Source organism: Serinus canaria, chromosome 25 (genome assembly GCF_022539315.1).
Source record: "Serinus canaria isolate serCan28SL12 chromosome 25, serCan2020, whole genome shotgun sequence".
Lineage (NCBI taxonomy): Eukaryota > Metazoa > Chordata > Aves > Passeriformes > Fringillidae > Serinus > Serinus canaria.
In genome coordinates this window covers 15,596,155-15,609,840 of record NC_066338.1, presented here as the reverse complement: position 1 = coordinate 15,609,840, position 13,686 = coordinate 15,596,155, and the positions used below count along the sequence as shown (strand labels likewise).

The following is a 13,686-nucleotide window of genomic DNA, read 5'->3' as shown; positions in this document are numbered from 1 at the left end:
AATCAAGATGAAAGTGAGTTAATTTGTCTCCTTTTTTGCCATGATTCTGTGTCCCAGTGCTTCATAACCATCAACTTCAGACTGAATTCCATGTAAGTGATGAAATACACACTAAAACCCTTACTGTTACCCCTCAATTAAATTCTTCTTATTGCCCTGATGGTTAAAATTGGCACATTAGCACAACTTGAACTATTTTTAGTTTCCAGAGCTTGTTCTCCTAACTCTATCCTTAAAGACTGATCATATCACCACTACAAACCTCACAGAAAAATATGTAAGAAAACAAAACAATCAAACCATCCCCATCCAAGACTCCCTTTCTTTATCTTCTGTTTAAACCATACCCAAACCTGTAAGTTCCCAAGAAAAAAAAGGCGCTTTAGCAACTCCTTCCTTGCAGACTCACTTTCTGGGTCATATAATAAGGGTCAAAGTCCTCCAGTGGCACAGCAACCAGCCCTTTAGGGATGTCCCCGTAGATGAAAGGCAAATTCTTGCCCGCCTCAAGGTCACTGTTTGGTTTTGGTTTGCTGTCTTCATCGTCATCCCGGTGGCTGCTGTCCTGCTTGGAGCGCTGCTTCTTCTTCAGCTCCGCGATGTGTTTCTCGATGTTGGCCAGGGACTCCGGAGTGAAGGGTTTAAAACTCTCGGGGCCTGGTGGTGCGAGCAGCCGCGCTGCCATCTTTTCATCCTGCAGCAGCTTCTTTAGAGATGTTGCACCCTGGGCAGGTCAGCTCTGTGGGGAGAAAACACAGGCACGAGGTGAGAACCGCACGGGCAGAGCCACGGGGAGCCCTGCTCTTCACATCCCCACCGAGGTGATGCCTTGAGAGGCACCCTAGAACAGAGCTAGACAGAGTTAAAGAATTAAGTAGGGATTTATTAAAAGGATAACCTCAATGGATACACCTTGGGCAGAACAAGAGCCCAGCCATAACTCTTGCTGTCCACCCAAGATGGCTCATTGCCTCTTGGCTCATTGTCCACCCAAGATGGACAATGGTCACGAGTTTTTCATACAACTATAAATTTTTATTTATACTTTTCAGGCCCTGAGGCTATTGGTGATGCCTTGAGAGGCTCCTAGAACACAGCTACACAGAGTTAAAGAATAAAGTATGGATTTATTAAAAGGTCTTCAAAGGATGCACCTTGGGCAGTACAAGAGCCTGGCCAGGGCCACACCCAAGATGGACTCTGAGTCATGAGTTTTCACACTTTTATAAGTTTGGTCCATTTCCATATTGGGGTTAACTGTTCAATTACAGCTCCAGGCTATGAAGCCCCATTCTCCCAGTTTTGCTCTCCTCAATTTCCTGTTGTTTTACACTTTTTGGTAGCGAAGTTGCAGCACTGTCCTTGGTTCTGGGGCTGGAAAAGGATTGTTTTGTCTGACTGAACTGTGAGGAGAACTTGCTAACACTTTATATGAAGTCAGAGTTATATACCAATGCAGTACGGAGTCTGGAAAATATGAAAGGTAAAACTGAAGACATCAGAGTAAGGCACAGGCCTGCTGGTTTCATCCCCAAAACGAGCTCTAGGCATGTGCACACCTGTCACTGGTGCCACTTCACTGAGTTCTACAAGCAAGAAGCAGGTTGTAGGATCTCCCCCAACCCCGATGGTGGCCACCCCAAATTGGGTCTTCCTGAACACAAACAATTCAAGAAAAAACATTCTGAAAAGCAACTTCATCTTCAAAGCCACTATTTTCCTGCAAAAACAGTTTGATCAGTCACTGCTCTCAGCAAAACTGATTTTTAGACAAAATTCCAAGCCAGCTCAAGTTGTACCAGCTCTGCAATGGGAAGTCAAATCTCACCCTTTCATTTTACAGATATAGAATTATATAAGAAACCCCTCCCTGTGAGGATGGTGAGGCACAGGTTATCCAGAGAAGCTGTGGCTGCCCCTGGATCCCTGGAAGTGTCCAAGGCCAGGCCGGAGAGGGCGTGGGGCAGCCTGGGACAGGGGAAGGTGTCCCTGTCCATGGGAGGAGTGGGACTGGATAAGCTTTAAGGTCCCTCCCAACCCAACCTATTCCATAATTCTATAAATTATGAGGGTTTCTATTAATCTGAGGCCATAAAAATGAAATAATTTAAAAATACTTCCATCAAGCACAACAGTAATTTCTGAAGGTTCAATTTCTCTGATTAGACACACGGTCTTGTTGGCATCAGATACACCATGAACAACAAAAGCAAAGGGAGGGCTGCAGGGCACAGGTGAGGACAAGCTCCCAGAGCCTCCAGCCTGCCCTGGCAGGGTTTGCCCCATCCCTCCACGGAGCACCTTGTGCTCCTCACCCACTGCCATGAGCAGCAGAGCTGGGAGGAAGTTGGTTCCCCCGAATGTAGCCGCCCACCAGAGCTCTGCAGCTCTGCTCCTCGTGCCAGCTCCAGAACCAGCAGCAGGAATACCTTGCATTTCTGAGCTGATGCTACCTCGGCAGGCTGTTCTCACTCCAGAAGAGGCCAAGGGAGAGAGGGATGACAGAAACCCTGCACTGATGCAACAGCACTGCAGTGCTGCAGGCTGGAAGAGAACCCAGTCCCGACACAGTGCTCAGGGAGGGACCCAAACACAAAATCCAAGAGGAAAGGCACAAAAACCATGAGGATATGGCACAAAAACTGTGAGGATATGGCACAGAACGAATCCCAGAGCTGCCTGGGATAAGGCCCCTCATGCAAGGAAAAAGATAAGCAGTAAGGCCAGATCTTTTAAGGCAACACAAACATAGCACCCAAATAAATATTAAAGATGTGGAGAAAATAATTACTTTCAGTTTCCTTGGAAACTATGACATGGGGCTGAATTGTTAAAATTCAGGTATTTCAGCATGAGGTCAAGCACCCCCACCCTGCCCAGGCCATGAGGATGGCACTGAATTCACATGGGAGGAGCTCAGGGAAGCTGAAACTGAGAACCACAACTCTCTGAACTGCAGTGGGCTTCAGGAATAAATAAAACCAAATAAATAACTGAGTCCTTGATAAGAACACCTGGAGATCCCAGCCCTCAACACAGCATTTCCAAAGCTGGAACACCAAATGCAAATCATTCTGAGGGATCTCAGGTTATCCCTTGCAACTGCCTTTTATACCCCAAATCCACACATAAATCTGAAGCTGCACCACACATGTAGGGTTCAAATGTTGTTTCCAGCTCAGGCTTTGTCTGGAGATCAAAAAAAATCCTGGAGTACAGATCTCCCTCCTTATGCAATTACAGAGTGCAGCGGGGCCAAGATTCTATTCCTATAAAACTGACTGGGTATTTCTAGAGCAATAATAGTAAAGACTCAAAAAAGATGGCAAGAAGGGGAGAGAAGAGCCAGTAAATTGGTCACATTATCTCTGAGACATCACCAAATGGCCTGCTGATATTAAGGAAAATTAATTTATTCTATTCTTGCAGCATTTGCATGCATTTAATTACCAAATTTCCCACATACTGTGAAACTATAGAGCAGCATTGGGGATGTGGTCTAATTGAATGGCACAGATAAATATGTAAGGCCTGAATTTAGAAACCAAAGTAGCTCAGGGACACAGCTTAAAAAAGGGGAAAAATGAAGGCATGAAGGAATTTGTGCAAAATTACACAACCCACAACTGGGGGCACCAACTCAGCCGACTGCCCATTTAAAGGAACACAATCAAACCCAACAAATCAACACCACTCCCCAAATCTGATTCACAGCTGCACATGGCAGCAGCTTCTCCACATTTTGGCATTTTGGAATTACTTACAGGGCTGTTCCTTGTGTACTATCAACACATAACAGTGACCTGAGGGTCTCTCTCCTTGGGATGGTCTTGCCTCTCCTGACTTCATGTGTTTTCCCAATAAATTATCGCCCATTAAGGTAATGGGCAAAGTAAGATGTGTGGCTTCACCTCATCTTCACCAAGGAGAAACTCCCACAGCTGCTCTGCCTGGTAAAGCTCCTGGGAGCTAAAAACCTTGTAAATGTGATTTTCCAACCAGCAATGGTCATGCTGGGATTAATGGATATATCCCAGGATTTCTTTCAGCCGTTCCCACATCAGGTTTTTCAACCTGTAACAAGAGAAACGTTCTGAAAATTCTGACACAGTTTTTTTCCAATTTTATCCATGGAAAACTGCATTGGGAACACCACCATGCTGCCAAAATCAGCAGTGACAGACTCAGCATCCAGGTGAGTTGCAGAAGAAGAGATTGGGTTAGGGATCCATGGATCCCTGCAGTGGGAATGACATTGCACTGCCGCTCCCAGCCACTGCCAAGGAGCCAGGAATTCATCCTGGAAGCTTGGATTTGGGGGCACACAGCACACACATTGCTCAAATGCCAAAGATTTTCCACCAGAAACTGCTGCACTGAGGTGCCCAGTTGCTAAGACTTAATTATTTTTTCTAAATGTTCCCAGCAGTCCATTTACTGGTACATTATGAAATATTCCAATAAATTATTCAAGCTGATCATCAAAATAAATTAAAAAACACTTTTGAGGCAATTTCCTTGCTTTAATACACTTCTTCCTTTATTAATTACCACAAGTCAGCCATTCACAGTGTGTCTTTGAGACAGAGAGACCTTCTGTGTGAATTTTTATATAACCCTCAGGGACACATGTGCCTCTTGATTCCAACATTAGGATTGAGGCAGGAAGGAAAACATGATGTAGATGAGCAGCACCCTGAAATCCTGATGCAGGAGAGCCTAAAAAGCTTCAAGCAAAACCAAAATATCCATGGGGAAATCCACGGCTGGAGGTGGCTTTCAGCCTCCAATCCCCACCTGCAGTGAGTCCTGTGTCTAGAACAGGCTAATTTAATCAATTAAATTAATTAACCAATTAAATTAACCAATTTAATGAAAAGGGTCAGTGTTGTGACCAGCAGCAGCGAAGAAGGGACCTTTTCTTTAGGAAAGCTCTCATGGCCCATTTGATGCTCCGAAGTGGAAGAAAAAGGAAATATTTCCACTCCCAAGCAGCATTTACTGCTAGGTGCTGGGTGTTTCCCCACCCAGTGTAAAACCTTATAGAAGTTCCCAGGGCTTGGATCAACAAGAGAGGTCAAGGGCAGACTTGGGACAGGACAGGGAAGTGCTCATGGTCTTGAAATGGCCATGAAAGGCCTGAACTTGGACACAGACACCTCTAAGAGTAAAAAAAAAAATGAACAGAAATGTACAGAGGAAAGAGAAGAAGCAACCAACAGAAAAATATTAGAATCATTGCATGGTTGAATGGTTTGGGTTTAAAGAAACCTTAAAGCTCATTCTGTTCCACCTCCTGCCATGGGCAGGGGCACCTTCTACCACCCCACCTTGCTCCAAGCCCTGTCCAACCTGGCCTTGAAGACTCGGCCACACAGAGAATGTTATTAATTAACAACATGTTAATGAAGACCAGCTAAAGACGGATTCCTGCAGGGTCCTCGCTCCCTCCCAGCAGCTGTGTAGCTTCAGTAACATCCCTCAGTATGTTACAAGAATCAGAACTAGTTAATCCTAGTTAATTAATTAATCCCCAGTTCCCCACTCTATCCTCACTCAAGGCCAACTTGTGTTTATCTCCAAGCTCAGACAGAACTTGGAGGTTCACAAACGAAACAACCTGAAGTGCTTCAACTTACCCCTTTTAAATTCCAAATTCTAAACAAAGAACTGTTCAAAATAGCTTTTGTTCTAGAGTTCAGGCACTAACCCAAATTCAATTCCTTGTTCGGTTCATTCAGCCCATCCATGACCCATAAAACAGGAATCAGGGAATGGTTATTTTACACGATAATTTCGGGGGAATTAATTTCTTTTTGTGGAGCACTCAGATGGTTTGAGTACAAAGGGGACAAATATGAAGGGGGAAGAATAAACCCCCTTCCAGTACTCTGTTAAAAATTTCTGACGTGTGCTGGAACACAACACAGTGTTTCCCTGTGGAGTGACACGTTTCTTCCTTCCTAATCACCCCCTGAATACCTGGTCAGACAAACATCTCCCTCGACTAATGTCAGTTATTCCTGGTTGTCTTGACATCAACATCCTGCGACTGATTTTACTCAACAGATCAGAAAAAGTTCCTCTCCCACTGGGAACACCACTGGGATGGCCACGTTTGCCATCCAACCTCGTGTTTCCAGGGCATTTTCCCACCTGGGTGACAGAGATGTCACACTGAGGAGCAGCTGAGGAGGCTCAGCCTGGAGAAAATCCCCCCTGAGCCTCCCTTTCTCACTCCCCACAACTCACTGCTCCCTTCTCCAGCAACGGAGAATTTATTTCCACAACTTTAAGACCACCTTTGTAGCTACTCCTGTAACTTTAACACCACTACCTGGACAATTCTGCAGTGTTATGCAGTACTCAACAAACATTCCTCCCCAAATCACCTCTCAGCAGAGTTCATTATAAACTCCTCACACTTTCTGGCTGGGGCAGAAATACAAGAAGCATGGAATGGGACTTTCAGAGGGTAGCAAGATCTCTGAATTTTGAAATTACTCTGTTCAGGAAGGAACAAAGTCCCAGCTTTGGCTGTTCGTTCTCCTCAAAATCTCCCATTTTCTGGAGTGCTCTATTAGGCAGGAATAACAGCTACAGGACAAGGCTGAGGGAAGGGAAGGCAGAAGTTGCTCTAAATTTGGAACAGCATTTCAAGACAGAATCTCAGAACCAGTGAGGTTGGAAAAGCCCTCCAAGTTCATCAAAGCCATCCTGTGACCAATCCCCACCCTGTCACCCAGCCCAGAGCACTCAGTGCCATGTGCAGTTATTCTCTGGACACCTCCATGGATGGAGACTCCAACAATCCCTGGACATCCCCTTCCAATGCCTGACACCCCTTCTGTGAACAAACCCCTCCTGAAAAGGAGAGTTTTGCCTAAGCCAGAAGAACATGTGAAGTGTTAAAAGCCAGGCTGGAACCTGAGCTCATGTCAGGGAGGTCTCTGCACAGAAATAGGATAATGAGGCACAAGAGGGGCAGTCCAAGCATTCCTGAACCCCACCAGATTCCAGCCAACATCCCACAAGGACCAGCTCTCCACCCCACCATCACCAACACGAGCCATCACACACCCTTCCTCTCTGTGGTTCTTGAAATTACTCCCCCTGTGCTTGTTCCCAGCTCGTTTTGTTGTTTCACTGCTCCTGCTCTAACTCAGCCCATTGCTCTGAACTCAACAATAAATTATTGATCCAGTGTATCTGTCGATGTCAATGGAGTTGCAGCAGCTTGGGGAAGGCGATCAATGCTGAAGGGCCACCACGTGACAGCAGGAGCCCATGGGGCCACACAGCCTCAGGGCCACCACTCAGCCATTGAAAAACAGCAACTCTCCATGGAGATGGAAACCCAGACCAGGTCATTTTCATGAAAAACACACTCAGGCAGCCCCATGACCAAGCACAGACAGAGCACCAAACAGGAGGAAGATGATACAGTGATTTATGGTCTGAAGCTACTTCATTTCCATCCAATGCTGACTTTGTTTCTGCTTTATTTAACAGAATGAAGGCACAGCCATGCTCCATTTCCTGAGGCACGTGATCGCTCACCCTCCTGCCTATTAGAAACCTCCTCCCACCAAACAGCCACAGGATTATAATTGTTCAACTGAGCAGTACAGTATCTATACCATGATCTACATCTAAGCCATACATACAAGCTTATATAACTGATTAAATTATCTATGATGGCTCCAGGCCCTTCACCCTGAGTGAACAACACTGCAGAAGCTCCCAAACACATTAAAACAATCAAAGAAACCTTTGGTCACGTTGTTAGTTTTATATAAAACACCAAAGTGAAGAACAGGGACTTTCTAAACACACAAAGGGCGGAAAACCCCAGCACCAGCGCTCCGTGATGCCTTAGGACAGACCCAGCAGGGACGGTCCTAACAGAGTGCAGGGGCTTGTTACTCAAAAGGCACCAACTCCCAAAGCTCAGGGCTATGCAGATATCCTAAACAGCTTCACCAACTTTATGTGGCTGCCCCTGAAGAGATCGGGAGGGCAGTGACAGGCCCAGGGGACAGTAATGGGCACAGAAAGTGTCCCATGGGCCCCTCCAGCCTCACACACACCTTCTGCCCCCGGGCACCCCTCCAGCAACCCACCCCAGAGCTTCCCAGAACCTCCATCACCGACACAGGAGAGCATGGCCATCTCCAGGCCCCATCTTTCCAAGGCAGGACTGCCCTGGAAAACCACCACGGTCACGCTTTCCTCCCTTTCCGACTCTAAAGGCAGCGGCAGCAGGGGGACAGGGACCACGCGCCCCACCCCGTTCCTCAAAATTAAAGCTTCCCAGTGTGAAAAGAGGACGTCCCGGTCACGGCTACCGGTGAGGGTGGAATGCTGCAGTGTGCCAGGGCCGGGTTACCCGGCCACACATGGCACAATCACAACCGGAGCCGCGGAACCCGCCCCACCTGCGCGGCCCCTCGGGGGGCTCCCGCCGACTGCTGCGACACGGCCCGGAGAGGACAAGGATGATCCTCCCACACCCGAGATCACCCTCCAAAATTCAGCTCAGGGCCCGAGGGTCCGGATCCAGCTGCTGCCCCTTGCACACACTCCCCTTGCCAGACTTTCCGACTTCACCCCGGATCATCCGCAGCCGCTGCCGTGGAGCAGCTCCCGGTGTCCCCACCCCCACATCAGCTGGGCATCAGTTTGCACCAGAACGCAGGGGGAGGGGAGGAAGACACCCAGATTTTTTAATAGAAAAACCTCGTGAATGTGCAATTCCCTCCCAGCAGGAAGGAAAAAAAAATAATATAAACCAAATCTGCCCTCACCATCCCCCCCAAAATCTGTGGCGGAAGGAAAGACGGAAGGAAGAGGCACAACCACGATGCTGACCCAACATCTGGGTCACCTGGAACACCAAGACTGTCCCAAGCATCCCCCTACCCTCCTACCCCCGCAAAGAAAACCTCCTCCTGTCCTCCAAAATCACCCCTCCCAGGGCAGGGGAGGCTCTGCATGCCGAGCGGTGGGAGCAGGGGTTGGTGGAGGGACAAGAGCAACGCTGCAGCGAGGGCCGAGGGGGAAGGGACATCGAGGAGAACTCGGGCTCTCCCCTCCTACAATGCAAAGAGCATGGCCCCGAATTTGGGGCGTGGGAGGAGGGTCCCGTGGGCCCCCCAGACTGTGCGGTGGAGGACAGGTGGAGGAGGGATGGAGGCACGGATGTAGGGACGGATGCAGGAACAGATGGAAGGATGGAAGGACGGGGCGCAGACGGGGCTCCACGTCCAGGGTGGGGACAGGGGGCGGTTGCCCCTTCCCAGAGCCAGCCCGCCGGCCGAGGGACGCTGATCCCGGGCCCGGCACCGTCCCCCCCACTCCCCGCAGGGCCGGGGGCCTCGGGCTGCAGCGGACGGACCCTCCCCGGCCGGGGAAGCGGCTGCCGGAGCCCCGCGGGCAGCGCTGAGTGGGCACAGAACCGACCCCCCGACCCCCTTCCCTGGGTGCGGGGTGCCCGGGCATCCACCGAGGGGATGGCTGAGAAGGCGCAAGGCTCCGGGACCCTCCTCACGTGGCGGAATTTGGGGCTGGGGGCTCCCCAGGCCCTTCCCCCTAGGCCGCCCCACAACCCGCCTCCGGTGTCCCCGGGGCTCTACGGGCCGCGCTCTGCGGCAGAGCCCCCGGGGGAGCTCTGCCAAGGGCTACGGGCGGGATGGAGCTAGCAGGGCAGCAAGAGAGGGGAGCTGCGGCTGGAGCCCGCGGGGGTCTCGGGGGCTGCGACTCACCGTGTCGGGCGGGCTCAGCGCGGCCCCGGCGCGGCGCTGCCGGACTGCGGCGCGGGGGGAGCTGCGGGAGGGACTGCGGGTGTCGCCATCTTGGTGCGCTCCCGGCGCTCCCCCCGCCCGGCCGGCCCGGCCCCCGCCCGCCCCGCGCGCGCCGCAGGGGGGCGCTCCTGAGGCACTGAGAGCGGCGCGGGGGGAGCGGGGAACCCCCGGGCCTGGCCCGCCGTCAGCATCACCGGTATCCGTGTGTCCATCGTCATCATCAGCATCCCCATGCCCATCACCATCACCCCTGTGTCCATCATCAGCATCCCTGTGCCCTTCACCAGCATCCCCGTGTCCATCATCATCATCACCATCATCACCATCATCATCATCCCTGTGTCCATCACTATCATCATCATCACCATCCCTGAGTCCATCGTCATTCCTGTGTCCATCATCGTCATCATCATCCCTGTGTCCACCAAGTTCATCCTGTGTCCATCACCATCATCATCATTATCATTATCCCCGTGTCCACTACTGCCTGTATTTGGTGCAACACAGAGTAATTAAAGGTTGGACTCCACCTTGGAGGTCTTTTCCATAAGCGATTCTGTGATTCCCACTGTTCAATTTGTTTGTAGCTGCTACAAGGTGGAGGCATGAAAATACAACAGAGATCATTAACGAAGCACCTAATTACTCCTGGCTTTAATTTGCTTTATTGCCACCAGAGGGAAGTGGAGACACACTGGTGGCTTTCCCAGGGAAGCAAAACTCCAGCGCACCCCCAGCAGAACTGTTCCAAGGTTATTAGGGACCACTCATCCCAAGGTTATTAGGGACCTTGGATCCTCCTGCCACGGGGAGCAGAGCTGTCACCTGTTAATAGCCGATCCACGCTGCCACCAAATCCTTTGGAAAACTGCCAATTGCAAAGCTGACAAAGTCTTCCAGAATGTGCTCGTGGAGTGGTCAATGTTGATTTGACCCAAATAAAAACCCAAACTCTACATGCTGAATGCAGAACTAATTAATAAATTGTTTTATCTCTGTCCATGATTCCCATCAGTCTGGAAGATCACTGAGAGCTTGTTCTCACCCACCAAAAGATTTAAGGTGTCCTTGAACTGCAAAGACTTAAAACTGCTGTTCAGAGAGAGCACAGAGCTGCTAAGCAAACCCAGAAGCTCCCAGCAGCTGGAAAATCAACTCCCTAACAACTCTGAACTGAAACATTAATCAAACCCCTGACAAAATTCCTGCAGAGATCCAGAGCTCAGATGAGCTTCCAAGTGCAGTGCAGGCTGCTTTAAGAGACGTGACTGTACCCGACTGTACCCGGAACTGAGGGAGGGCACTTGCTGAACTTTGCCTGCGGTTACACACCAAGTTGTGCTGCCCAGCTTGTCCCAGCTTCGGAACAAGCTGGCAGCTCCTCCCCTGGACTCTGGTCACTGCTTGGCTGCACCTGCACTGTTCAGTCCTCGCTTGTGACCGGACTGAGAAATCAGCTGGAGAAAAGCATCCACCAGAGCAACCCAAGCAGCTGAATGTACTTGAGAGGACACAAATGCAGCTCTGACTGGGCTCCCCAAGCTCTGCCACACAGGAGAAGCAGTTCTGCTCTGCACAGATCCTCTGCCCGCGCTGAAAATGCCAGAGGCCGCTGCTAGTGTCCTCCTGCTCCGTGCTGGCCTGGCACTGCTAGCTTGGCCTGTCTACCTGCTGTCCTTCCTAGGCATCTGGGAACCTTTCTGCAGGAAGGTCTTTTTTCCATTCTTCTTAGAAAAGATTTCTGGGGTTCACGAAAAGAAATCAAAGAAGCACAAGCAGGAGCTATTCCGCAATCTGCCTGACTTCAGGGGTCCCTCCGGGCAGCTGCGGCTGCTGGAGATTGGCACCGGCAGCGGCTCCAACTTCCAGTTCTACCCACCGGGCTGCAGAGTCACTTGCACCGACATCAACCCCAACTTCCAGGAGGGCCTCTCCAGAAACATGAAGAAGCACCAGCACCTCCACTACGAGCAGTTCCTGGTGGCCGCGGGAGAGGACCTGCGGCAGGTGCCCAGCGGCTCGGTGGACGCTGTGGTTTGCACCCTGGTGCTGTGCTCCGTGCACAGCGTCAGCAGCACCCTGAGGGAAGTGCTCCGGGTGCTCCGGCCGGTGAGTACCTTAATGTCTGCTCTAGAGGTACCATGACCAAGGAAAAGGGAAAAAAAACAAAAAGAAAACCAAAAAAAAACCAAATAACCATTAAAAAAACCTTAAAACAGACAAACAATAAACAAGTGAAAAAGAGTTGGTTTGAGCTTAGAACTCAGACCAAAAATTTAAAAAAAACAAGTGAAAAACAGTTGGTTTGAGCTTAAAACAGACTTTCAGCCTTTAAAGTAGCATTTTCATAGAACTGTGGAATGGTTTGGGTTGAGAGGGACCTTAAAGATCATTTAATTCCAAAAAACCAGTCATGTTAGCAACTAATTGAAACCAAACCCCAACAAACTATTGCTGGAATAAAAGAGGGATCAAATAAGTAGTCCTTTGTGCTTTTTGAATGGGCATTTTGAATCTCTGGACATTTCCTTCTTTCATTAATTCCAGCTAACAGAGGGAAAGGAAAAAGGAAAGGGAAAAGAGAAGGGAGGGAAAGTGGGAGCCACTTGGTGTGACCCCCACACCCGCTGTAAGAAGACTCTGTGTTCCCAGGGAGGAGCCTTCTATTTCTTGGAGCACGTGGCCGCTGAGCATTCCAGCTGGACGTATTTTTGGCAGCAAGTCTGTTACCCGACTTGGAAACTCGTCTTTGCTGGATGCTGCCTCACGAGAGAGCTGTGGAAGAATCTGGAAGAGGCAAAGTTCTCTGAGCTGAAGATACAACACATCAGCGTGGCGATACCCTGGATGCCCATCGAGCCGCACATTGTGGGGTATGGGGTGAAGTAACCCCTGTCCTGCCCCCCGTCCCCCAAAATTCCTCATCGTGACCCACACAACCCTGGACAGCACAGGCTCCTCCACATGTGCCCATATCCATAACACAGCGAAGGACTTGAATCAGAAACCAAACTGTCAGGTGAGAAGAGAGGGTCAATTTCCTGAATGTCTCTGAATCACACAATCAACAAAGCTAGAAAAGCCCTTTTGGATCACAGTCCAAGGGTAACTCAGCACCAGCACCGTGTTCACCACTAAACCCTTTCCCCAAGTGCCATATCCACACGGTTTTTGAACACTTCCAGGGATGGTGACTTCACCACTGCCCTCGGCAACCTGTGCCAGGGCAGCCCTTTCTGTGAAGAAACCTTTCCTCTTATCTAATTAAACCTCCCCTGGTATACCTTGAAGTTGTTTCCTTCCTTGCCGCGCTGCTGCGTCGAAAGCACTTTCCTCCCGTCCGAGCGGGGGGTGGGGGGAAGGCGGCCGGGGCTAGCGCGGAGCACAGCAACAGCTAGCAGCTAGGGGCACTACCCGGAGCCGTCAGGGACGTCCGGGCTGCGCCTTCGGCAGAAAGCAACAGTATGGAGAGGAGCGGCAAGGCAGAGAAGCCGGAGAGAAAAGAGGGTCTTAACACGCCCGGTGTAGCCCAGTGGTTTTAATGTATTCCCCACCGCGTCCAGGCGGGAAAAGACGGGACAAAAGGGGGAGAAGCAGTATATAAAGGGGTGTACAAGAACCAATCGGGGGAAACTGAGGAGGGGAATTCAACATGACTGACACCGGTGGCAACAAGTGATACACGAACAAAGGAAGGGCTCGGGGCACCTGCCCAATCACCCCCTGTGGAAGGGAGAAGTTTCTGGAAGGATGGGGGGGTTTCGGAGATGAACGGGGCTCTGGAGGAGGGGAAAGGGGCAGTTGCCAGGGGAACGGGGGTGGAGACAAGGGCTTGGCAGCGAGCCCAGACAGGGAGGACACCATTTGAGGGAAAGGGGGAACC

General features: G+C 50.3%; 2 protein-coding genes across 2 annotated transcripts in view; one reads left to right on the top strand and one right to left on the bottom strand.

The window, feature by feature from the left end:
* The window catches only part of SCN8A (sodium voltage-gated channel alpha subunit 8), a 58,033-nt gene extending 44,476 nt beyond the window's left edge, over positions 1 to 13,557 (bottom strand). Inside the window, exons 1-2 of the mRNA XM_030231610.2 lie at positions 13,088 to 13,557; positions 410 to 739 (exon numbers count right to left, since the gene is read on the bottom strand). Of these exons, the coding sequence (XP_030087470.1) occupies positions 410 to 685 (276 nt within the window). The 5' untranslated portion in view covers positions 686 to 739; positions 13,088 to 13,557. The remainder of the gene's footprint in view (positions 1 to 409; positions 740 to 13,087) is intronic.
* On the top strand, positions 10,450 to 13,093 carry TMT1A (thiol methyltransferase 1A). Its single transcript, XM_009099015.4, has 2 exons — positions 10,450 to 11,912; positions 12,456 to 13,093. The coding sequence occupies exons 1-2, from the start codon at positions 11,403 to 11,405 to the stop codon at positions 12,690 to 12,692; spliced, it is 747 nt and encodes a 248-aa protein (XP_009097263.1). The 5' UTR covers positions 10,450 to 11,402; the 3' UTR covers positions 12,693 to 13,093.
* Positions 13,558 to 13,686: the final 129 nt, after the last annotated feature.

Excerpts from the sequence above, each read along its gene's own strand:
- TMT1A (XM_009099015.4), top strand. The coding sequence starts at position 11,403 with ATGCCAGAGGCCGCTGCTAGTGTCCTCCTGCTCCGTGCTGGCCTGGCA. Across the intron at positions 11,913-12,455 it reads TGCTCCGGGTGCTCCGGCCG|GGAGGAGCCTTCTATTTCTT; the intron begins GTGAGTACCTTA and ends CTGTGTTCCCAG.